This window comes from Pseudophryne corroboree, chromosome 3, assembly GCF_028390025.1.
Source record: "Pseudophryne corroboree isolate aPseCor3 chromosome 3, aPseCor3.hap2, whole genome shotgun sequence".
NCBI classification, from domain to species: domain Eukaryota; kingdom Metazoa; phylum Chordata; class Amphibia; order Anura; family Myobatrachidae; genus Pseudophryne; species Pseudophryne corroboree.
Window position 1 is genome coordinate 223,540,132 of NC_086446.1, and position 26,133 is coordinate 223,566,264.

The window sequence follows — 26,133 nt, forward strand, 5'->3', positions numbered from 1 at the left end:
TCAGAGGCCTCCTGAAACCAAAACAGGTGTCGGTGCATCACTGCACGCGAGTCCTGGGAAAAATAGTAGCTTCCTACGAAGCAATTCCATTCGGCAGGTTCCATGCAAGGACCTTTCAGTGGGACCTGTTGGACAAGTGGTCCGGATCGCATCTTCAGATGCATCGGCTGATAACCCTGTCTCCAAGGACCAGGGTGTCTCTGCTGTGGTGGCTGCAGAGTGCTCATCTTCAAGAGGGCCGCAGATTCGGCATACAGGACTGGGTCCTGGTGACCACGGATGCCAGCCTTCGAGGCTGGGGGGCAGTCACACAGGGAAGAAACTTCCAGGGACTATGGTCAAGTCAGGAGACTTCCCTACACATAAATATTCTGGAACTGAGGGCCATTTACAATGCCCTAAGTCAGGCAAGACCCCTGCTTCAAAACCAGCCGGTACTGATTCAGTCAGACAACATCACGGCAGTCGCCCATGTTAACCGACAGGGCGGCACAAGAAGCAGGATGGCGATGGCAGAAGCCACAAGGATTCTCCGATGGGCGGAAAATCACGTGTTAGCACTGTCAGCAGTGTTCATTCCGGGAGTGGACAACTGGGAAGCAGACTTCCTCAGCAGGCACGACCTACACCCGGGAGAGTGGGGACTTTATCCAGAAGTCTTCCAGCTGATTGTAAACCGTTGGGAGCGGCCACAGGTGGACATGATGGCGTCCCGCCTAAACAGAAAGCTAGAAAGATATTGCGCCAGGTCAAGAGACCCTCAGGCAATAGCTGTGGACGCTCTAGTGACACAGTGGGTGTACCAGTCGGTTTATGTGTTCCCTCCTCTTCCTCTCATACCCAAGGTACTGAGGATAATAAGAAAAAGAGGAGTAAGAACTATACTCATTGTTCCGGATTGGCCAAGAAGAGCTTGGTACCCGGAACTTCAAGAACTAATCTCAGAGGACCCATGGCCTCTGCCGCTCAGACAGGACCTGCTGCAACAGGGGCCCTGTCTGTTCCAAGACTTACCGCGGCTGCGTTTGACGGCATGGCGGTTGAACGCCGGATCCTGAAGGAAAAGGGAATTCCGGAGGAAGTCATCCCTACGCTGATTAAAGCTAGGAAAGAAGTGACCGCAAACCATTATCACTGCATATGGCGAAAATATGTTGCGTGGTGTGAGGCCAGGAAGGCCCCAACGGAGGAATTTCAGCTGGGCCGTTTTCTGCACTTCCTACAGTCAGGGGTGACTATGGGCCTAAAATTGGGTTCCATTAAGGTCCAGATTTCGGCTCTGTCGATTTTCTTCCAGAAAGAACTGGCTTCACAGCCTGAAGTTCAGACATTTGTTAAGGGAGTGCTGCATATTCAGCCCCCTTTTGTGCCTCCAGTGGCACCTTGGGATCTCAACGTGGGGTTGGATTTCTTAAAGTCGCATTGGTTTGAGCCACTTAAAACCGTGGATTTGAAATATCTCACGTGGAAAGTGGTCATGCTGTTGGCCTTGGCTTCGGCCAGGCGTGTGTCAGAATTGGCGGCTTTGTCATGTAAAAGCCCTTATCTGATTTTTCCGTATGGATAGGGCAGAATTGAGGACTCGTCCCCAGTTTCTCCCTAAGGTGGTATCAGCTTTTCATTTGAACCAACCTATTGTAGTGCCTGCGGCTACTAAAGACTTGGAGGATTCCAAGTTGTTGGACGTAGTCAGGGCCCTGAAAATTTATGTTTCCAGGACAGCTAGTGTCAGGAAAACTGACTCGCTATTTATCCTGTATGCACCCAACAAGCTGGGTGCTCCTGCTTCAAAGCAGACTATTGCTCGCTGGATCTGTAGTACGATTCAGCTTGCACATTCTGCGGCTGGACTGCCGCATCCTAGATCAGTGAAAGCCCATTCCACGAGGAAGGTGGGCTCTTCTTGGGCGGCTGCCCGAGGGGTCTCTGCTTTACAACTTTTGCCGAGCAGCTACTTGGTCGGGGTCAAACACATTTGCAAAATTCTACAAGTTTGATACCCTGGCTGAGGAGGACCTAGAGTTTGCTCATTAGGTGCTGCAGAGTCATCCGCACTCTCCCGCCCGTTTGGAAGCTTTGGTATAATCCCCATGGTCCTTACGTAGTCCCAGCATCCACTTAGGACGTCAGAGAAAATAAGATTTTACTCACCGGTAAATCTATTTCTCGTAGTCCGTAGTGGATGCTGGGCGCCCATCCCAAGTGCGGATTGTCTGCAATACTTGTATATAGTTATTGTTTAACTAAAGGGTTATTGTTGAGCCATCTGTTGAGAGGCTCAGTTATATTTCATACTGTTAACTGGGTATAGTATCACGAGTTATACGGTGTGATTGGTGTGGCTGGTATGAGTCTTACCCGGGATTCAAAATCCTTCCTTATTGTGTCAGCTCTTCCGGGCACAGTATCCTAACTGAGGTCTGGAGGAGGGTCATAGTGGGAGGAGCCAGTGCACACCAGGTAGTCCTAAAGCTTTCTTTAGTTGTGCCCAGTCTCCTGCGGAGCCGCTATTCCCCATGGTCCTTACGGAGTCCCAGCATCCACTACGGACTACGAGAAATAGATTTACCGGTGAGTAAAATCTTATTTTAATTACAATCTGAAATGGTCAGTCTGAGATTTGTATTGATTTGGTGTGGAATAACCCACTTATTTGAAAGAGCAGAGTCCTCTCATCAGTTATTGTCTGGTGATAAGCAGGCAATGACATAAACCATATTAAAAAATAAAATAGAAAAAATAAAAATCTACAGATGGGGATCTATAGGTTAGAGCTCCCAATCACGTGTCAATATAAAAAAAAATAAAAAAGTGCAGGTTTAGTTATGAAAACCCACAAGTAGTTATGCTGACTGCAATATTTATAAGGTGGATTATTACTGACGCATTAAACACAAAGTATTTCCAATACTTTCTGTAACCCCCCCCCCCCCCCCCATAAAAAAAAACTATTTTGCCATTTCGATACAATTTTTGTTTCTTTAGTAAGAAAGAAAACAGAATATTTCTAAACATGCAATGTCATTCGGAAAAAAATGATTTTTTTTTAATGAATATTGTTTTTCTTAACATTGCTGATCAGAGTGAATTGTCTTTTGGTTTATATCCTAGCTTATGGATATGTTTGTTTTTCTCAGCCATCTAAATTTAAATAATAAAAAGAAAAGGACTCTTGGCTTGTGTAAATGATATCATTCAGGGAATATGATTTTGTAAAGAAAAAAAGGAAAGTGACAGCTCTTAGGCAAACATTGTTTATGATATTTTTGGGGAAGGATTAGTGCCTAGCAAGTTTTTGCCTAGCAAGTGCTCTTTCCAGGCTTCTCAGCAAAATTATAAGGCAGTCATTAGTAGCACGTCATACATTCCATATTTTAGGATGGTTCAAGTAGAAGTGTGTACTGTGTACGCACACACGAGAGAGATATTATTTTTTTATTATTATTTACACACACATACATGTGTAATCTTTCTGCCTACTCGGGTGTTGCACAGGGTGAGCTGTTCTATGTGTATGCGGAAACAGTGACGGCACTGCCCCCCACTCTCCCCGCTGCCCTGTCAGAACAGTGTGTACGTGAGCAGCAGCTCCCGGCTAGTGGCGTCTGCTGTCACTAAGCCCCACCCCGGTGCTCCGACGTCACGGCAGAGCTTTATACGCTACTGCTGTACGGGCCTGCGCTTCCTCCTGCTGCTGCCGCCGCTGCTGACGGCTATGCGTCTCTCCGAGGACCCAGGTACCGGGCGTCTGTAGTCATACGGCTTGCGCCTCTGCAGATCATTGCGTGTCTGTCACATTGCTCTGTGAGCGACCCTGTGCCCCGCTATAGGCTGCAGTATGTAATGCATGCACCCTCCTTTGTACCCTGTGTCTCGCTCACCACCAGGATAATGACATTGAACTCTATGGATGCACTTGAGACTGAGTGCTGCTTACACACATCCAGCGCAACACAGGGCCTGTGTGTTATATAGTGTTTAATTCCTCTGTCAGCCTGTTGTCACAGTGACTGTACAGTAAGAATTTAATGTGTGTGTGTGTGATTTATATGCAGGCTAACTACCATTGCCGAGAATACAGCTTTCTCTTGCTGCCTGAACAGGTGTATTGTTACCTCCGTCTGTCCGCGCAGGTTAGGAGAAAACATTAAAAGCTGCACAAATAAATGTAGATCTACATCAAATTGGGCTGGTGGAGGCAAACTTAAGTGATAATGCTGCGTGAGAGTTTAGAGAATGAGTTGCAGTGTAGCTTGCTTCTGTAAGCAGCCTGGAATGTGATCCTTGTGCTGGGGCCCTGTGACCACGGCTGGAAATGGTGTTTACATGTCAGGTCTCTATCTATCTATCTATCTATCTATCTATCTATCTATCTATCTATCTATATGTGTGTGTGTGTATATATAGATATGTATATAGATATATATATTTCGTGTCTATCTATCTATAATCACACACGCGTCACGCCTGTGCAGCATAGTTATCTACAGTTGTTCCTGTAATAATATATAAGCGGTTCTATTTTATTACGTTATCTGTTGCTGAAATACGTTTAGTATTTACAGAAAAGATACATACATTAAATATCTTGTTTCATGAAGTTTCAAACTAGGGGTTTTGTTTATTTTCACTACAGATTGGCTGCACTGCACTTTTATGAATAATAAGCAACTAATATTTAAAAGCAGCATCTTTTTCCTGTTACTCTTTTTACAATTCTCCTGAGCTGATATTTCTGGGTGTTAAAGCATGTGTATTGCTTGCTTCTGTGAGGCAAATTCTTTTTTGTGCAGGGTTTTCACGTAGAGATTTACTGATAAGACTTTATCTGTTTGTTACAGCATATTTTCCATGTAGTTAATGCTGCTGAGTTTGCAATCCCTGGAGAGAGCAGCACTTTGTGTAGAACTGCCTGGTGGACACACACATTCATGTTCATTCTGTCTTTATAGAAGTGCCAAAAGAAATGGATTTGGGCCAAGACCTCTCCTCCTGTGGCCGAGATCCGCTGTCTAAATGTCTGCACGCCAGGAAGGAACTGGAAGCTGCAATTGAAGCACTAGTAAAAGCAGAGCAACAAGTAAAAGAGAACAGTAGAGAGGTACTGTATTTGTTATATAAACTGTAATTCATGGGAAAAACCAGCCATAATATGCATGGAGGTGTTTCAAGATATAGGATATCACTAATCCCATAGTATCCATTACATTCCTTAACATCGTACAGTTACATGTTTTGTTAATTTAGTTGTGATTGTGAGCTGGCTTTGTGTGAGAAACTGGACTTAATACGGTGATATTACACTTGTGTGTTTTCTTTATCATCAACTAGGGGACACTGGAGATCTAGACAGCTTGGGGTGTGAAGGATGCAGACCGGAGTTAGCACAATATAATACAAAACATTATGCACAGCAGGATTCCCCCCCCCCGCCCCCCCTTTCCCATATCCCTCTAGTTTGAAAAATTGTGCTGAAGGTAGCAGCACAGGAAACGAGCTCTTGCTCCATAGGAACCTTTTTTTATTTTTTTATTTTCTAATATATAAGTGAGCCGATCCAGCCTGTCTGAAAGGAGAGTGAAAGCTCCCACGACTGTACTTCAATTTAAGGGAGACAAAGATCCCGGTGGAAGGGATCGGCAAGCAGAGCAGTGAGTAACTGAGCAGGCGGTTAGGGGGTAGGCATAGCGGGCAGCAAGGCGGCCATATCCCCCCAGCAACCGCACGTGTTAATCTCCCCGGCAGTGAGCGAGTTGAAGAGGGTATATAGCCGCTGAGGTCACCGCTGAAGCAGCCGGAGACCCAGTGGCAGAGGGCACAGGTAGCCAGGACACGGTGGAACCGGAATGCTCTGGAGCAGCGGTCACGCTGAAGGACTGGTAGCGCACAGTAAGTAGACGCGGTTAAGGATAGATGTGGTTAAGGAGTTTGGCGCGCTGGAACAGAGAGCCGCTGAGGGGGGTGGACATGGATGCTCCCTGTGGGCGCGCAGGATTGCAGGACAGTGTAATATAGTCTCTGCGCTGAAGGACTGGCTGCAAAGTGACTATAAAAAAAATCAGCCATTTTGATTTTCTTGTAGGCACGCCGATAGAGCGGGATTTTACTCTGAGGGGGGGGGGGGAGCGCGGACATTTTCAGAGTCTGTTCACGGAAGGGGAACTGGAGACTTATAATCTGTGGATAGGGGCTGCAGCATACTGCTAGCATTGTATTCCTTGCTGGCTTGGAGAAAGGAGGTTGTTAGGGGCTCTGCTGCTGAAATCTGTCTGATTTTAATTGATCTAAAACTACATGTTTTATCTTCCAAAGGACACTGCTGACAGGTCCTGCGGAGGAGGAGCACCAGAGTTCTCAACCCGGGCAACTCAAGCTGTATCAACAGTTGGTTGTGTGAGGGTTGTAAACGTCAGACTGGTTATGAAAAAAATAAAATGCTTTTTTGAAATGTTTACTTTTTAAATATAATTCCAGCTGTGTGACTCCCAATATTTTATTGCTCCCTATATCCCTGCGGTCTTTCTCCTTCTATTCTAATAGGGTGAAAGTACTGTTGATTGGTGTGTGTGTGTGTGTTTTTAACATGTCTAAAGCACCAACCAAGACCTCAAAGACTTGTTATGTATGTTCAAAATGTGGGAAAAGAGCACTAATGTTTGGAGCTCCGGGGTGTGCGACGCATGTTTGGGAATGGATGCCCAACCTGGGAGCAGTGGTCTGTCTGGGTCATGGGAAAATGCCCTGGCAGATGTTTCTAAGGAAATGGTGGAATCCCGCAAGCAACATTTAGAATGGGCTTCAGGTTTTTCCAAAGCTATGGAGGAATTCCTAATTAGAGTTACCCCACCCACGCAGGTAGAAAAGAATGTGTGTAAAGCAGTAAAAGAGACCCGTCCCTCTCCTGCAGGAAGAGGAGGAGGGAGAGTCAATCAAGGTGATAATTGATGTGAGTCCTCAGGAGGAGGATGCTGAGGTCAGGGGGTTAGAATCCCTTATTGAAGTGGTAAAATAGGTCCTTAGCTACAAGGAAGAAGAGGTTAAGGAACCTGAAGTCTTTGATCTATTTGATCCTCAGAAACCACAAACAGCAGTTTTTCCGATTTCTCAGACTCTCCAGGATCAGATGGGAGAGGCATGGAAGCAGCAAGATAGACTCTTCCAAATTCCCAAAAAGTTCACGGCTAATTACCCACTGCCCAAGGGTGTTATGGCTAAGTGGGAGGTTTCCGCCGATTGTTGACTCCTCCCTAGCTAGACTGTCAAAAAAGACAATCTTACCGATACCAAACGTGACTACACTAAAGGATGTGTCAGATCGTAAGTTAGATACAGCACTAAAATCTATCTTTGTGGCTGCAGGAGCATCACATAGACCTACGATTATCAGCCTTGGGTGAACAAGGCTATTGTAGCAGTGGCTGGTCAAATTGTTCAGGCAGTGGTGAAAGATAACAGCCAGGAAGAAATAGTTCGACTAGTGGAGCATATCCGTGAGTCGGCCACATACATTTGCCAAGCTACAAAGGATGCGAACAGGATAGTGTCATGCATCTCAGCTTCGTCTATATCAGCAGATGGATTCTGTGGCTCAGGGAATGGCAAGTGGACTCCCGATTCAAAGAAGGCAGTGGAGGCGATTCATTTCGGTGGGGAGGCTTTATTTCGTCCGGAATTAGACAAGTGGATTTCACAGGCAACAGCAGGAAAATCTACTTTTCTGCCTACCACATATCCTAGGACTACGCCACCAGTCAGGAGAAATTACTGACCTCACAGTCAGTTCTTTACGATAGGCCTTCCTCGGTGCCCTCAAAGAGTGAGGGCATTAGGCACGGCTATTCAAAAGTTACTTCAGACGGAAGTAATTATGCCTGTCACGACTTCTCAAAGAGGAACAGGATTTTATTAAAATCTTTTTGTAGTGGCAAAACCGGATGGGTCTATCAGGCCAATCCTCAATTTAAAGGTGTTAATTTCTGACGGTTTACAGATTCAAGATGGAATCAATACAGTTGGTTATTGCGGGACTGGAGCAACGGGAGTTCATGGTGTCGATGGACATAAAAGATGCATACCTCCATGTCCCAATTTGGACCCCACACCAAGCCTATTTACGGTTTGCAGTGGGCAAGACTCATTACTAATTCAGAGCTCTACCATTTGGCCGATCATCAGCCCCGGGAATCTTCACAAAGATCATGGTAGCGAAATTGAGATTGTTAGCGGTAACAATAATACCGTATCTGGACGACCTTATCAAGGCTCCCTCTCGGGACCAGTTTGATCCAGAATGCTCAGATCAGTCATCAGTTTCTGATTCAACATAGCTGGATTGTGAGTTTCAAAAAAATCCAATCTGGAACCGACACAGAAGATTCGATTCCTGGGTCTCATTTTGGATACAATACAACTGAAGGTGTTTCTCCCAGTAGACAAGATTTGAGACATCAGGGAAATGGTACGTCAAGTTCTACAGAACTGGGCGGTCTCTCTGCATCTTTGTGTATGGCTTCTAGGAAAGATGGTAGCATCCTTCTAAGTGATCCAGTACGGCAGACTACATTTCAGACCTTTTCAGCTGAATCGGATTGCTCAAGGGGCAGTCATTTACTACTTCTCCGAAGGATTCACTTGTCGCCCCAGGTCAGGACCTCGTTAATTTGGTGGTCGGTCCATAAGAACCTAGCGGCAGGAAAGAGGTTTGGAATCTGGGATTGGAAAATTTTGACAACAGATGCCAGTCTCCGAGGATTGGGAGCAGTACTGGACAACCATCAGTTTCAGGGCAGTTGGTCACCGCAGGAGAGCAGTCTTCCAATAGATTTACTGGAGTTAAGAGCCATTTACAATGCACTTCTTCTGGTGGAGGTCCTAGTATGGGCTCACCGTGTAAGAGTGCAGTCGGACAATGTGACAGCAACGGCATGCATAAACAGTCAGGGAGGAACAAGAAGCCGCATGGCTTTAAAAAGGCCACAAAGATTCTGTCTTGGAAAGAAAAGTGTCACATCATTCTGTCGGCAGTCATCATTCCAGGAGTGGAAAATTGGGAAGCAGACTACCTCAGTCAAGATATGCATCCAGGGGAGTGGTGTCTACACCCACAGGTATTTGATGCAGTGGTAAGAAGGTGGGGTCTACCACAGATAAACCTAATGACCTCGCGGAACAACCATCTGCTGCGCAGATATGTGGCCAGGATGCGAGATCCAGCAGCAGAGGCGGTGGATGCGCTAGCGATTCCATGGACATACGAACTGGTGTACATCTTACCACCGTTTCCCCTGTTACCAAGAGTACTGAAAAAGGTGAAACAGGAAAGAGTGTGGGTGATTTTAATAGCACCAGACTGGCCTCGCAGAAGTTGGTACTCGGACCTTAGGGGACTCCTGGTGGAAGATCCCTGGAAACTGCCACAGAAGGAGGACTTGTTGTCACAAGGTCCATTCCTTCACCCAGATCTGAACCGTCCACGTTTAACGGCGTGGTTCTTGAGATCAGGATACTGAGAGACGGTTATCCCGAAATCAGCTATTCCTACCATGTTAGTGGCAAGGAAGCCAGTCCCTGTAGCACACTATTATAGAATCTGGAAGAAATACATGGACTGGTGCCAGCCTAGAGGTTGGAACCCCAGAGAGTTCCACCTTACTAGACTGTTAAGGTTTCTCCAAAATGGTTTGGGTGGCGGTTTGAGATTGGGATCCTTGAAGGCACAGGTCTTGGCCCTCTCGATCCTTTTCCAGCAACTTCTGGCATCCTTGCAGGAGGTCCAGACATTTTTACAGGGTGTATTGAGAATACAACCACTTTTCCGTCCTTCCAGGGCCCCGTGGGATCTAAATTTGGTGCTATAATTTTTGAGATCGCCCATTTTCGAACCTTTGGAAAGGGCAGATCTAAAATATGAGCTGCAAAGCAGTCCTCCTGCTTGCTTTAGCATCAGCAAGAAGGGTCTCAGAGTTGGGTGCCCTGTCAAGTAAAAGTTATTTCCTAGTTTTTCATGAGGACAGAGCGGAGCTCCGTACAAAAGTGGAGTTTTTACCAAAGGTGGTTTCGGGTTTCCACATAAACCAGCCGATTTGTGGTCCCCTCGTTCCGAGTATTTTCAGAGGGGGACCTGTCCTTGGATGTGGTCAGACCTTACGAATCTACGTACAGGCAACGGATTCTATTAGGAAGCCTGACGCTTTGTTTGTTTGTACTGTATGATGGCCCCAGGAGGTGCTGGCCAGCTTCAAAACAAACATTAGCCAGATGGATACGACTAACAATAAAACAGGCATAGATCTCTAGTGGTAAGAGTGCCATTTCGGGTAGGTGCTCATACTACCGGGTCAGTAGGAGCTTCATGGGCTGCGGCTAGAGGAGCTTCCACCCTCCAACTTTGCAGATCTGCGACATGGTCGTCGGCACACACGTTCACTTGTTTCTACAAGTTTGATACGCTTGGATCTAGAGATGCAAATTTTGGTCGTTTGGTTCTTCAGGCTTTGGCCAGCACTCCCACCCAGGGACGTTTCTTTGGGACATCCCCACCTGTCTAGATCTCCAGTGTCCCCTAGTGAATGATAGCTAAGAGGATTTTGGTTCTTACCGATAAATCCATTTCTCTGAATCCACTTGTGGACACTGGACGCCCACCTCGGTGCTGTCAGCCTGCATGTTCTTACAAATTTAGTTCAAACAGTTTGGTTTATGTGTTATTAGTTCTTGGTTGCTGTTTGACGTGTTTGTTCCTTCCCATATGGCCTTGATCTTTCATGTTCCCTCTTCTCTGTCAGTTTTTTAAACTGGAGGGAGGCGGAGGTGGAGGCAAGGGGGAAGGGGGGGGTGAAGGTGGAGAAGCCAGCTGTGCATAATTTTTTGTATTATATTGTGCTACCTCCGGTCTGCATCCTTCACACCCCAAAGCTGTCTAGATCTCCAGTGTCCCCGAGTGGATTCAGAGAAATGGATTTATCGGTAAGAACCAAGATCCTCTCTTTACCTCTGCTGAAAGTTTTTTTGTTTTTTTACAGCTCACAGCTTATAATGGTGTTTAAAACACTGTGATAGTGTCTGATCAAGTCTTAATTATTTCAGTTGGAAGGGGTTACTATTTGGAAATTAGTTCAGTACCTGGTTTTGGCACTGTGCTTTAAACATTGAGAGAAAATTGACAGTATTACACCACCCTACAGCTATATAGGTCAGATACACTGATTTGCAAAATCTTAAGGTGTGTCAAGTAGTGAAACCCAATGTGAAAGTCCTCAGATTCTATCCATCTTTATATATTGTATAGGACAGCATTTAATGTAGTTTAGACTATATACATTTATAGTTTATATTAATGAAGTTGACACTGTCCTCCATACTTGGAAGGCTACATAAATACCAGTGTCTTGTGCATGCAGCAATGATTTGAATGGGTGCAGAGCTGGTCATAAACAGCATGAATAGTAGACCAATACCGTTTAAGTGATGAAATCAAAGTAAAATTTGCTGCCCTATACGGTATTATCATGTATCTGAAATGTCACAATTCTTTATAGTGTGATGGGCAATATCACAGCTGTACAAAAGTCATGAATTATAGAGCCCAAAAACGTTTTTTATTTTCACCCCAGTATGTAGGGGTGTACATACCGGGGAGTATTTATCAAACGCAAAGAGATAAAGTGGAGAGAAATAAACTACTAACCAATCTGCTGTTGTAATTTTTCAACCACAGCCTGTAAAATGAGGGTTAGAAGCTGATTGGTAAGTGCTTTATATCTCTCCACGTAATCTCTCTCCATGCTTTGATAAATACCCCCCTTAATAAGTGTTCACACCATGGAACAGATACAGGAACAACCAACAGTGGTGAAAAAAAATTGGCAATATCTACTGCCTACATGTGTCGCCTGTGTTGGATCCTGTCTCTAGGTAGGCGGAGACGCAGATCATGCAATTTGTGGGCAGTATAACAAAATTAATCAGATTTGGATCAGACTTATGCTGACCATATTAGATTAGTTTCCTGACTGTCATCAGTCTTAATAAGAACTAGTGAATTAAAAATATTGACATCTTGGTCAAGTTTCTGTTCAATGTATAAACTGCGCACACATCGGGGTTTTTTTACCACAGATTTGTATGTTGTTGTGCAGGAAACCTACTTTCCTGTTTTTTTTGTTTTGATGCAATATGCAATTCTGTTAGGATCATCTTTAATCCGCAACCCAATTATTTTATCCTGGTTTTTTCTTCATATGATTCAAAAACTTCAGAAACATCTGTTTGTGTTTGTGACCTGAAAAGATACATTCATCCATGTTCTACTTGTGTTGCGGCATTTAGCAGTATAGCTGTTAAACTAATAATCTGTTGCCCAATCCAGTTAACAAAGAATGTTCTATGGTGAGTTAGGGTAAGGAAGTCAATGCTTTAAAACGGATTCTTGACACTTTTAGAGATGACTTGATTTTCTATTTGTTGTACTGAACAAATATTCGTGGACAAAGTGCCACAAGCTTACAATTTCTTGTTGTGGTCTTCACTCCCTGCAGAAAGTGTCTTGGTGGCTGAAACATTAGTGCACACTGCTTGACATTTGCGTGTGTGTATGTATATTTGTGTATATATATATATATATATATATATATATATATATATATATATATATATATATATATATATATATATATATATATGTATATATTTATATGTGTATATGTATGTGTATATATATACATACATATATATATATATATATATATGTATATATTTATATGTGTATATGTGTGTGTGTATGTATATATATATATATATATATATATATATTGTGTGTATATATAAATATAAATTTGTCCTCATGAAAGTTGATTATACTTGCTGAGCCATTGCTTTCAAAGTTGCGTAACACAACTGAAGTCTGTTCATGACATTAAACTATTAAATTATTTGGGGATCGCTGACATTTTGGTACAAAAAATATTTACCATGCAGGTGAAAGCGGAGATCCACTCTTGCATTAGCCGTAACTTGGAGTGTCTGCGCAGCCGTGAAATCTGGCTTTTGGAACAGGCAGACCTGATACAGCAGCTTAAGGAAGAGGCCCTACAGCAACAAGCTCAGCAACTGTATTGGGTAAGGGTTACTTTCACATTGCTTTCTGAGTATCCTTGGAGGCATATATTGGAACTGGCTAATGGTGACCAGTGAATAGTTTGAAAGCGATAAGTATGTATAAACTACTTAGGTCATACTATATATGTTGTATATCTAGCATTTACATGTTAATAATAGTGTTCATAAATATATTCAGGGGTGGGAAAAGTCAGTGCTGAGGCACCTAGTAAGTTACTGGTGGCCTTTCTCAAATGCTTACTGAGTCATCAGGGTTAGGTGATTACAGATGCTCATTGATAGGGAAACAACACTTTGTCCTACCCACAAGGTGGCGGGGGCAGTTACCCTGGAATCCCTATACACTTTTATAGGTATCCATATATATTACCAGTGTGGCGGGAACTGTGGCATATGTGAACTGGAATTTCTGTGTGGGGCTGCTGCAGTGTGTTGAACACATTTGTGGTGCGTGGAGTATTTCCACACTGTACTGTTTAATAACCTCACCAGCATATCTTATTGACACAATTATTGGTAAGGGCATCCACTAGTAAGACACAGAGTAAGTCACGGAGCCCAAGTAGATACATTACAAGTAATATGTAGAGAATAAATATCAAAACGAATCCGCTTCTGTGACTCGCAAAGGGCATATAGAGATGTTTTATCTGGGGAAGTGTGTCAATGCTTGTTTTAATATTATCCTGCTGATATTATGTTTTAAATTTGACTAGATAATAAAATAAAAATAATTTTGTATACATTCAGTTTGCCAGCGCTTTAAATTTTTTGGTTTTCTGCTTACTCTAAAAGGGTTGAGTATTCCCGGTCTGTGTGAAAGCTGCTGCAAATCTGTGATCAACACCGGGTATTTAATTGGCGCCAGGGAAACGTGTGGTTTTTTTTTTTCACCCACGAGTAAGTTGCCCTGGAGCACCCATATTCTGGCCCCAATACACGTGACGTGGTATGATCTATGTCTGTGTTACATGGAGGTAGCAGGCCTGCAGAGCAAGTCTTCACAGCTTAATGTACCTGGAATTAGATGCAGGAGACACAAGTTTGTTTGTTGTCACGGCAGTTATTCCAATTTGGAAGTTACTGCAGTATGGTGATTAAAATTACTATACAGTTCTTCACTGTTTTATTTTTTTGTCTGCATTTTCTTAAAGAATGTTGAGCATTTGTTGTCTTAATACATTTTTTTAGCTTTTCTAACACTAGAATCTTTGTTTTAGTTGTTGGGGCAGTTCAATTGCCTGATTCATCAATTGGAGACCCCTCATAGTAATGATCTTGCCAATCAGATCACTGTTTGCTTAGAAAGGTGGGTACATAAAAAAAAAAAAAAAAAGCATAACTTTAATATACTGTGGTGATTTGGTCAGGTAAACAGTGTGTACTACTTTTTTTTTTTTTATATATATATATATAAGGACTTTTGTTCTCATCTGTCCAGTTTTACTGGTTTTTATTTATGGCAAATGGAGTACCTGCAAAATCTGTACATGCTGTTTTGCGCACTGTTTTTTTACATGGAGTTTTTGTTTTGTGTCACCAGGTTGGGCAGCCTTGCTCTGAAACCTGAAGAATCCTCCGCCATGAGTTTTGAAGCAGATGTCCCTTCTCTCAGAAAAGCAATTACTCTGTTTGGATCAATCCAAACTATGGTAAGAAAAATGTAAAATCAGCTCTTCACTAAAAGTGAAATAATTCTGTTTACAGACTTCCCAATAACATCTAAATGACAAGGTATTGCAGTGATGGGTAGTATTATTCTGCATTGTTTCCATTACTATTTACTCCGTAAATCCTTTGTTGTGCCTCTTTAATGTTAGGACCCTGTCGTTTTTGCATTTTTAAGGTGCATACACACTTGCAGAGAAAATGAGCGACGTTTCTCGGCAAGTGTATATGCCGCCAGCGACGCGCGGCCCCTCAGGTCAGCAACGATCCTCGCTGACGGCAGTGCATGCATGCTCAGTCTGGACTGTCGTCCAGGAGCTGCCTGCTCGGCCGGCCGCTGCATGAACAGTCATATCGCTCAGTGTGTACGGGCGACCACCCAGCCCAGGAGGGGAAACGCTAGATGACGTCGCTTATAGAGCGACATCGTCTAGTGTGTATGCACCTATAGAATTTGTATTTTTGCCCTCCAGTGGATATAATATTAAAGTTGTTACTCCCGTGGGTCACTTGGCAAATTAAAATATTTTATGGCTTTTTTCCTTCTTTTTTTTTTCCCTCTCTTCTTGTTTTCCAAGAACTGTGATGAAATAACAGAGACTGCTAACGCCACACATTGTAGTTTTGTCAATCAAAATCCCTGGCTTCTCAACCATTATGTTCGGCCAGTTGAACAGGTAATATTTAGCTCTGCTTCTTATTTCTTTTCCTTAAAGTGTTTGACTGTTTGCCAGTAAGGGAGAGTTAATGTGAATACTGAACTTGTATCGCTGTAAATTAGAATCAGTCGCTTAGTGCAAGCAGTTTTATTACATTTATAAAGTAAATCCATGAACTGTATTGCTCAGTTTATTTACATTGAGTGTTCTATTGTGAGTAGAAACCACTTTCTGGGACCTTGAACACCCCTCTGTCCGATTGGCTGTTGGAACACCAGGCTACCAACCTTCACCAGTGTCCTGCTCTGTACATTCCAAACTCTTCTCCCCAAGATTGGCTTTTGAAAACGCAACTTACTGAACCTATCAAGGTAAGTTTTGAAGCATGCCATTGGTTCATATGATAACTTGCTACCATTTGTAGTGATTTTAAGAGCTCTATATGATGATTACATGTTTGATCAAATATTTAATTCATTGAGTCTTATGAACCAGCATCATTGTTAGAATTGTGTATAAAAAGAAAAAACAAAGGGAAGCGCGGTCTATGAAAGTATCAAACAATCCACAATTTATTGCACATATATTACATAGACTCTGATAAACACATTAAAATAAAACTGGAACAATACAAATTATTCCTTTCCCAAATTACTAAAAGGATACAACTGATCCACTCCCAGTGCTGGGTCTAAAGTCTGTCCAATGGCTCTAAAGAGAGCGTGGTTTTATATTTATATTGATGTGTATTGTCATACTATATATTTTTATATTGTTCCATTTTTATTTTTTATTTTAATGTGTTTGAGAGTCTATGTAATATATGTGCAATAAATTGTGGATTGTTTGATACTATCAGACAGCGTTTCCCTCTGTTTTTTCGTTTTATACACAAATCTTTTTGAGGTTCAGCCCCTCAAAGAAGGAAGCTGCGGTTGATGAGAAGTGTCTACAATTATCATTGAGTGTTTTCACAGCCATTTCACTAGCGCCCACTTTCATTATTGTTGTTTTATCATTGTTAGTTTCCTGCAGTCCCTTAATTGGTAAAAATAATTTTGTGTTAATATTACCGGACTGGTTCCTGATCCTTGAAAAAGGACTTTTTTCAGAAGCCACAATTTAGAAAGCCATAGATTAGAACTGCCCTTCCCTGGCAATGTCTGTAACATCAGTCCTTGTTTTGTGCTAAGTAGAATGTTTTTAATTATGCAGCAACATTTTTGTGTAGTAACAAATTTTAATTTATAATTTAAGTAATTGTATTACTGCTATACGTTTCTGATGTGTAAATCACAGGTTCTCAAACTCAGTCCTCAGGACCACACACAGTGCATGTTTTTCAAGCAACCCAGCAGGTGCACAGTTGTATTAATTACTCATTAACACATTTGAAAAGGTGTGAGAAGACATGGAAAACATGCACTGTGTGGGGTCCTGAGGACAGAGGGCATAATGAAGACCTGATAGCAGCAGCAAAATTGTTATCTAATGGGCAAAACAATGTGCACTGCAGGGGGGCAGATATAACATGTGCAGAGAGAGTTAGATTTGGGTGGGGTGTGTTCAAACCGAAATCTAAATTGCAGTGTAAAAATAAAGCAGCCAGTATTTACCCTGCACAGAAACAATATAACCCACCCAAATCTAACTCTCTGCACATGTTATATCTGCACCACCTGCAGTGCACATGGTTTTGCTCATTTGAGAACAGTATTGCTGCCGCGATCAGGTCTTAATTAGGCCTAGAGTTTGAGAGCCTGGGGTGTAAATATTTGAATGTTCTTTAAAGTTGCAATTGAGTGGCTATATGTGAAGTGTATTTGATGCATTTTTTAAGTTGTACAGTCTATAGTTCTCAAGCTTAAAGCCCATAAACTAGATTGTGAAAGTTTGCTAGCTTTAGCAGCTAATTATTTACTCTATACTTAACAGTGTTCCGAAACTCCCAAACCTACATTTAATATTGAGAAAACGTGGGGTCAACTCTGGGAATTGCACAATTGGCTCCAGTCCCAGAATAAGGAAGATTGCCCAGAGACAACTAGCATCCGTGCACATGAGGACTCCTTTTCCAGCTCTTCTTTTTCTTTTGAAAAAGTAGACAATGATTTTGGCCTTCAAGATCAAGAAGAGATGGATCTCTCAGAGTGGCTAATTTCCCCAGCTGAAACCAAACAATCCACTGAAGTTATGGACAAGATGAGGCTCCTCTTCCAACCTTTTGTGGAAGACTACAGTATTAGTGATTGGCTTCAGAAAATGGAGTCCTGTAGTAACTGCTGCGGTGGTCAAACATCTGCTTTGGAGATAGAAAATCTTGGCAACCTCAAGTGTCTTACGGAGCAGCTTGGAGGAAGGAAGACATCAGGTTCCACCAATGATATGTGGCTCTTAAAGCAAGCTCAGCCTAATTTTAAGATGGAAGAAATCTGCAAAGCTAATGAGCCCTGCTCTTCCTTCTCTGAGTGTGTTTGCGATGAAAGCTGTGAGAAAGAGGCCCTTAGAAAGTGGCTGTTAAAAAAAGAAGGCAAAGATAAGAATGGGATTCCCATACATCAGGAGCACAAGGAAAAAACTGGGCAATCTGAAAAGTCAAAACCTTCCATTAACATGTGGCTACATCCGTGCAGAAGAGACTCCGAAGACCAGAGTTGTAGCAAGAGGACAGAAGAACGTGACAACTGCCTTCGGCATTTCAAATCTCTGCTCGAAACACCACTGACCAACTGGGTTATCAAGTCCTGTACAACAAACGAAAAAGCAGAAAAAAATACCATGGACAGTAAATGGAAGCATCCCACAGTAGAAACGCTCTCTCCATTTCGTTTGCCTCTAAATGCAGACAGCTGGGTGTTGTCCCCAAAGGATACAGATAACGTGGAAAAACTAGAACAGCTTGGACTGGAGGATAAGTGGCTACTGCGTAAAAGAGCACATGTAAGTGTCCAGATAACGGTCTCTATTAGTGTCCTCTCTGTAGATTAGTGCAACTAGGAAACAGAAAGCAGCCAATATACATAACTTAGCAATGAGGAATTCCACAGAGCTATATTCTATTCTATTTATTATAGTATAGTATCATTGAGTGATAATCATCCATTATTACTTCATTTACAATACAGTACGTTTGCTGCTATTTGTGCTGTGTAGGTGTATCATTTATTTTGAAGAAAATAACTTGCATACAGTAGGGGGATTCAAATGTTTCTCCCTGCAGCTGGCAGTAGATGGCACCCAATAAAGCAATTCAATTGGTGCTCTACTTGGGCGCTTGGAGACACATTTCAGCTCGCAGCCCCCTGAGCTGGCGAGCTGAATTGCGTGGAAAGTGACCCGTTTGGGCAACCAAATGGCATTTTTCTCGACGCGTCCAGCACTTTGGTCGGGTTTAGACATTTTACACAGCTAAACCTGGCCAATGTTAATAGCATGTTCAGAAGCACTACATTAAAGTTATTTATGGGTTATATCACAAGAGGGCAGTATCCATTACTGCGGCTAATTGGTTCGCTGGGGGCTATCCTATAATCACCGTTTATACCCCAATGCCGGCACCCAATAGGTGACTATTTTTCCTGTGATAAGTTACCTAGGTCTGTGGCTTTTCACGGACCCTATGTGTTCTCACTATGTAATGGTGTACCGGTGATGATAAATTAGTGATAGAATAAATTGCGAAAAACTTGTTTTTCACGGCCGCAGCATGATCACGGCTAATTGGATTTTGCCCATAGTATTTTAAGTACTGTTTGTTTATTCCTTATTTTTGTTCTTTAGGATTATAATGGACTTTCGAGTGTCTGTGACCTGTTTGCCTGTATGAAGCTTGCAGCTGACAAAGACAAGTGGTTATTCCATACACCCCTACAGGTAACATCTTCCATAATCTCTTTCACCTGGGAAAATAATCTACATAATATTTATCAAGACTTGGTCCAGAAATTATCATCTTCGTATAAAACACCGAATAACTAGTCATGCAGTTACCTTAAAGTTGTTTGTAACTTCATGGTTGCACAATTCTTTAAAGGGCCTGCATAATATTGCTGAACTATCGCCATACAGGTATTGTAATTGCTGGAATACTTTTCTTTTTACAGATGTGAATGTAGCACCTTGTGATTTCTGAACCACTCCTCGACCTTCATGCTGACGACGCACACTCTCAAACCTCCATGAAAAAGTTTGTTTGTTTGTTCTGCACATTCTTTTTCTGTTCTCTTTTGTCATCTAGAATGTCGTCCTGCTGATCATTAACTCGTGTTGAAATGTGACATATAAGGTGACCCTTAAACATTAGAAACATTTTGCTTCTGTTATATCAAATTCTGTTTTCACTATATGATATTCTCCAGTGACCACATATAATACATCTGTAGTGGTAATGGATTTCTGCCGCTGTAAAATGATTAGACGTTAGATGGAAAAGGTGGCCTGAAATATTGTCAGCAGGTGGTAGATATGCCTAATGGTACCCGGGAACTGGTTTCTTACTTACATCTAGTTACCGTCATGTCCCTGGTCATCTAGATAAGTGTTATCGGACATTCCTGAGATCCACCTTTAAAGTCTGCTGTGTGCATTGTTTATAGTGATGTACACCAACTGACATCTGAGCATATTACAATGTTCTGTTGTACCATAGTTGTAATCAGTTGATAGTGAAATAAAAAGTTATTACAGCAAAAGATCCTTATTACAGACCACTTTGTTTCAGTCATAATTTGCCTTTTCAGTTTTGTTTTGAAGACAAAGGTGCTTTAAATCATATTTCTTATACAGGTAATGAAATGAGCAGGAAACCTCCTAGTCCTTTTCAATTTTAGCAATTTGCACAGAAAGATGGGGAAAAAGGCAATTTATTTTAAAACCTCATGACTTAACATTTTAAGATAATTATTTTTTTTCTTGCTTCCAGAAATCTGTCCACTTTACAATAACTATATATTTTTATTATGTGTAACTGTTTGGAAGCATTTATTTTATTGGTTTAACCTTTTTATGTTTAGTTTAGCTTATTATATAATCTCTTTCCATCAGCAAAACACATGAAGAACATTTTATTATAATAACTGTCTTAATGAGATGGGCACAGTATATTCTTCAGTTTGTTGATTGACTACAACTCCCAGCATACCCAATCAGGATGTTGTAGGTGATTAGCTGGAGCACTCAAATGTGTCGTGCTGATAAATTTTTATTTAGTATACAGAGGTGCCATGATCTGTTTTCCATCAAACATCGTAAGCCTTTGTTTTACATTAATTGTCATAATGGATAAATGTCTACAATGTATTACTTTACTTTCATTTGACGTGTTCCATTAAAGAGTTACAGCAATACACCTCTGGCTTTGTGGTGTGTTTTTCTTTTTTTCTTAAACAGTGCATCTTTGATCTTGAAGGGATGGTTGTTAAGGTGCAAATTTATAATGTTGAATTGAAAACGCTCTTAGAAGGAAAAATTGTATTTATCTATAATTATACATAGTGGTTCTTCAGTACTAGTACCACAAACAGGTCATGTTTTGTGGCTTTCTTCAATCATGCACAGGTGAGTTGCTGGGTCTGTAATTATTTCACCTGTTTCCGCTGATAGAAATCTTCAAAACATGACCTGTTTCGGGAAACTTGAGGGTTGAGATCCACTGATTTATCAAATGTAAAAAATAAAAGAAAATTGGTAATTGGTCTAGTCCATGTGTCTTCATCCCATACCCTAAGGTATGCTGAAACGGACACATTTTTTAAAAAATCTATTTTTTTTAGTGTTTGAGTGTACATGGTTTTGGGGGCACAGGGTTGTGGATGGACATCCTCCCTACAATGTTTCCTTGACATACTTTATTGTCTTCACGTATACCCTTTTCAGACATCAGACCCAAGAAATTGCCGGGTCTAGCACACCGGCAAATTCCTGGGTCTGATCTCCATGACCCTGGTAGGGATAAGAGTCCCTGGGTCGTTTGCATTCAGACGAACCAAAATCCCGGGTTGATGTGCATTCATGTGCATCAACCTGGGATTTTGATGCATGTCTTAAAAGGGTATTACAGAGAGGTAGAACTTCATGCTTTAATGTGTCTACCAATTACAGTGCAACTGAAGTTCTCCAGGCATATTGATGCCTGGAAAATTAGGGGAGAGCTATAGTGGTATGACTGGAACACATTTTATTGCTCAGACATGATACCAGCACCATTCATTTCTTCTGGGAAGGGAAGTTTTAATGTCTGTTACAAAAAATATTAAACTGACCAAATATAAAAAAAAAAAAACTTCTACAGAGAACTGATTGAAGTCTGGATTCTAAATTACAACTAATATGGCAATAGCACTACTGGATTTTTATAGAAATCATGTTGTTACCCATAATAAGAGAACTTATACGAGGTTCTAACTAAATGTGTAATTTAGTAATAATTTGTTCAACCGGAATTGGGATTATTTGAGCTGTTTATTAGAAGTCCTATAATAGTGGTAATTTTACAATGCTGCTTTCGTTTCCCTACATGGTGATGTTGCAGTAGAAGACTTGATGAAATAATACCCTACACCATTGGTGTTCCTCTACTTAAGCTGATATAACTCCAGGTTATTATGAAGACTGCAGCAATGCTCATTCATCTCACCAGTCATCCAGCCTCTGCTGGTTCTGCTAAACCTTCCTCTAGCCTTTACAGTAAAATGTAAAAATCATCTTCATTATATTATGTATTTCTCTGTTTTGAAGGCACAATGACCTGACTTATTTTCTTAATATGTTGGGTATTGTGTACTTTATTTTATTCCTGTTTCTAACATCTTACATAACATTATTGCAGAAGCCTACTGCGTGCAAGTAAATTATGCAGAAAACATTACTTTGGTCTTCCATAATGGCCTTGTAGTTTCCAAAAGCTGTTCTGAGAAATTAGATTCTTTTGTCATATAGGGAAGAGCGGATACGAGGGGAGATGTACTAAGCCTTGAAAAGTGATAAATTGCACGGTGATGATGTACCGACCAACCAGCTCCTGTCATTTAAACCCAGCCTGTAACATGGCAGTTAGGAGCTGATTGGCTGGTACTTTATTACCGTTTATTACTCTTTACCGTTTATTACCGTTTATTACTCTTCAAGGCTTAGTACATCTCCACCATGGTGTGTTATCAATGGGATTGCAAGATCAATAAATGGATGTAAAATTGAGAGTTGTCTGTCTGGAAAGATAGATATGTATAAACCCCATACGTTTCCCAATAATGGTCATCTATGATCCAAAGGTGTAGTGGCAATCACTTGCAAGGCATGGTTTTGCCTTGTAAGCGAACACCCCTTTAAAAAAAAAGTCTAACTTCGGCTGGCATCCCGCGCGGCTGCCAAACTCGGGTGGTATTACGTTCCGCCCAATATTCTGTCTTTATGTACAAGTTTAGCAGCCTTTACAACATCAGATGTTTCGTATGGTAGGTGTTAGTATGTTTGCATGTGTAAACCCCCTCCCTCCTGGAGTGTGTGGGTAGCGGCCGCCACTGCTCCTGCATTACACACACAAGTACATTGCATATGTCTGCACGGAGTCTGTTTGCAGATTAATCTTTTACACCAGCGATAGGGCAGGTGCAAAAAAAACCATCAGGAAACAGGTTCAATTATTTGTACACTTAACTCTGCATAGCTCACAGTTGCATCCACACTTACTCTCTGAATATTGCCTAGGTATGAGTGCCCCATTACCAGTTATGCTGCTTCAGCTATAAGTGGAAATGTGACTCCTGTGCGTTTAACAGCATCACTTGTGCTTCATATGCTCTGCTCCGGAGTGTGCAAAGCAATAGATCCATCCTCATTACTGATCTGCAGATGGATCCGCTATTCGTGTTTGAATTCCACTTACTATGGATTTATCAAATGTGCATAACTTTAGAAAATGGAATAGTTTACCAGCTGCTGCAATATAGTTGTATATTTTCATTTCTCTAACGTCCTAAGTGGATGCTGGGGACTCCGTAAGGACCATGGGGAATAGCGGCTCCGCAGGAGACTGGGCACATCTAAAGAAAGCTTTAGGACTATCTGGTGTGCACTGGCTCCTCCCCCTATGACCCTCCTCCAAGCCTCAGTTAGATCTCTGTGCCCGAACGAGAAGGGTGCACACTAGGGGCTCTCCTGAGCTTCTTAGTGAAAGTTTTAGTTTAGGTTTTTTATTTTCAGTGAGACCTGCTGGCAACAGGCTCACTGCATCGAGGGACTAAGGGGAGAAGAAGCGAACTCACCTGCGTGCAGAGTGGATTGGGCTTCTTAGGCTACTGGACATTAGCTCCAGAGGGACGATCACAGGCCCAGCCATGGATGGGTCCCAGAGCCGCGCCGCCGGCCCCCTTACAGAGCCAGAAGACAGAAGAGGTCTGGAAAATCGGCGGCAGAAGACATCCTGTCTTCACCAAGGTAGCGCACAGCACTGCAGCTGTGCGCCATTGCTCCTCAGCACACTTCACACTTCGGTCACTGAGGGTGCAGGGCGCTAGGGGGGGGCGCCCTGAGCAGCAATAAAAACACCTTGGCTGGCGAAAATACATAACATATAGCCCCCAGGGCTATATGGATGAATTTTAACCCCTGCCAGAATCCATAAAAAAGCAGGAGAAAAGTCTGCGAAAAAGGGGCGGAGCCTATCTCCTCAGCACACTGGCGCCATTTTCCCTCACAGCTCAGTTGGAGGGAAGCTCCCCTGGCTCTCCCCTGCAGTCACTACACTACAGAAAGGGTTAAAAAAGAGAGGGGGGCACTAATTAGGCGCAGTATTAACAATACAGCAGCTATAAGGGGAAAAACACTTATATAAGGTTATCCCTGTATATATATATATATAGCGCTTTGGTGTGTGCTGGCAAACTCTCCCTCTGTCTCCCCAAAGGGCTAGTGGGGTCCTGTCCTCTATCAGAGCATTCCCTGTGTGTGTGCTGTATGTCGGTACGTTTGTGTCGACATGTATGAGGAGAAAAATGATGTGGAGACTGAGCAGATTGCCTGTAATAGTGATGTCACCCCCTAGGGGGTCGACACCTGAGTGGATGAACTGTTGGAAGGAATTACGTGACCGTGTCAGCTCTGTATAAAAGACAGTGGTTGACATGAGACAGCCGGCTACTCAGCTTGTGCCTGTCCAGACGTCTCATAGGCCGTCAGGGGCTCTAAAGCGCCCGTTACCTCAGATGGCAGATATAGACGCCGACACGGATACTGACTCCAGTGTCGACGGTGAAGAGACAAATGTGACTTCCAGTAGGGCCACACGTTACATGATTGAGGCAATGAAAAATGTTTTACACATTTCTGATAATACGAGTACCACCAAAAAGGGGTATTATGTTCGGTGAGGAAAAACTACCTGTAGTTTTCCTGAATCTGAGAAATTAAATGAGGTGTGTGATGATGCGTGGTTTTCCCCCGATAACAACTGATAATTTCTAAAATGTTATTGGCATTATATCCTTTCCCGCCAGAGGTTAGGGTGCGTTGGGAAACACCCCCTAGGGTGGATAAAGCGCTCACACGCTTGTAAGGGCTCTACCCTCTCCTGAGATGGCCGCCCTTAAGGATCCTGCTGATAGAAAGCAGGAGGGTATCCTAAAATGTATTTACACACATACTGGTGTTATACTGCGACCAGCAATCGCCTCAGCCTGGATGTGCAGTGCTGGGTTGGCGTGGTCGGATTCCCTGACTGAAAATATTGATACCCTAGATAGGGACAGTATATTTTTGCCTATAGAGCATTTAAAAGATGCATTTCTATATATGCGTGATGCACAGCGGAATATTTGCCAACTGGCATCAAGTCTAAGTGCGTTGTCCATTTCTACCAGTAGAGGGTTATGGACACGTCAGTGGTCAGGTGATGCGTATTCCAAACGGCATTTGGAAGTATTGCCTTAATAAGGGGAGGAGTTATTTGGGGTCGGTCTTTCAGACCTGGTGGCCACGGCAACAGCTGGGAAATCCACGTTTGTACCCCAGGTCGCCTCTCAACATGAGAAGACGCCGTATTATCAGGCGCAGTCTTTTCGTGGACAAGCGGGCAAAATGTTCCTCATTTCTGCCCCGTGACAGAGGGAGAGGAAAAAGGTTGCAGAAATCAGCCAGTTCCCAGGAACAGAAACCCTCTCCCGCCTCTGCCAAGCCCTCAGTATGACGCTGGGGCTTTACAAGCAGAATCAGGCACGGTGGGGGGCCCGTCTCAATGAATTTCAGCGCGCAGTGGGCTCACTCGCAAGTAGACCCCTGGATCCTTCAGGTGATATCTCAGGGGTACAAATTAGAATTCGAGACGTCTCCCCCTCGCCGTTTTCCTAAAGTCGGCTTTATTGATGTCTCCTTCTGACAGGGAGACAGTTTTGGAAGCCATTCACAAGCTGTATTCCCAGCAGGTGATAATCATGGTACCCCTCCTGCAACAGGGAACGGGGTATTATTCCACACTGTTGTGGTACCGAAGCCGGACGGCTCGGTGAGACCGATTCTAAATCTAAAATCTTTGAACACTTACATACAGAGGTTCAAATTCAAGATTGAGTCACTCAGAGCAGTGATTGCGAACCTGGAAGGAGGGGACTACATGATGTCTCGGGACATCAAGGATGCTTACCTTCATGTCAAAATTTACCCTTCTCACCAAGGGTACCTCAGGTTTATGGTACAGAAC

At 42.6% G+C, this 26,133-nt stretch overlaps 1 protein-coding gene across 3 annotated transcripts in view; it reads left to right on the plus strand.

Annotated features, from left to right (window-relative positions):
• NCOA4 (nuclear receptor coactivator 4) overlaps nt 1-20,790 on the plus strand; it is a 52,622-nt gene extending 31,832 nt beyond the window's left edge. For 2 of the 3 annotated variants that reach the window (XM_063958837.1, XM_063958840.1), the window contains exons 2-10: nt 4,953-5,101; nt 12,976-13,116; nt 14,337-14,425; nt 14,660-14,768; nt 15,363-15,461; nt 15,665-15,814; nt 17,379-18,383; nt 19,224-19,316; nt 19,547-20,790. In XM_063958837.1, coding sequence (XP_063814907.1) covers nt 4,953-5,101; nt 12,976-13,116; nt 14,337-14,425; nt 14,660-14,768; nt 15,363-15,461; nt 15,665-15,814; nt 17,379-18,383; nt 19,224-19,316; nt 19,547-19,552 — 1,841 coding nt within the window. In that variant the 3' untranslated portion in view covers nt 19,553-20,790. Of the gene's footprint in view, nt 1-3,633; nt 3,738-4,952; nt 5,102-12,975; nt 13,117-14,336; nt 14,426-14,659; nt 14,769-15,362; nt 15,462-15,664; nt 15,815-17,378; nt 18,384-19,223; nt 19,317-19,546 lie in introns of those variants that run through there. The other variant, XM_063958839.1, reaches the window with a different exon arrangement.
• Nucleotides 20,791-26,133: the final 5,343 nt, after the last annotated feature.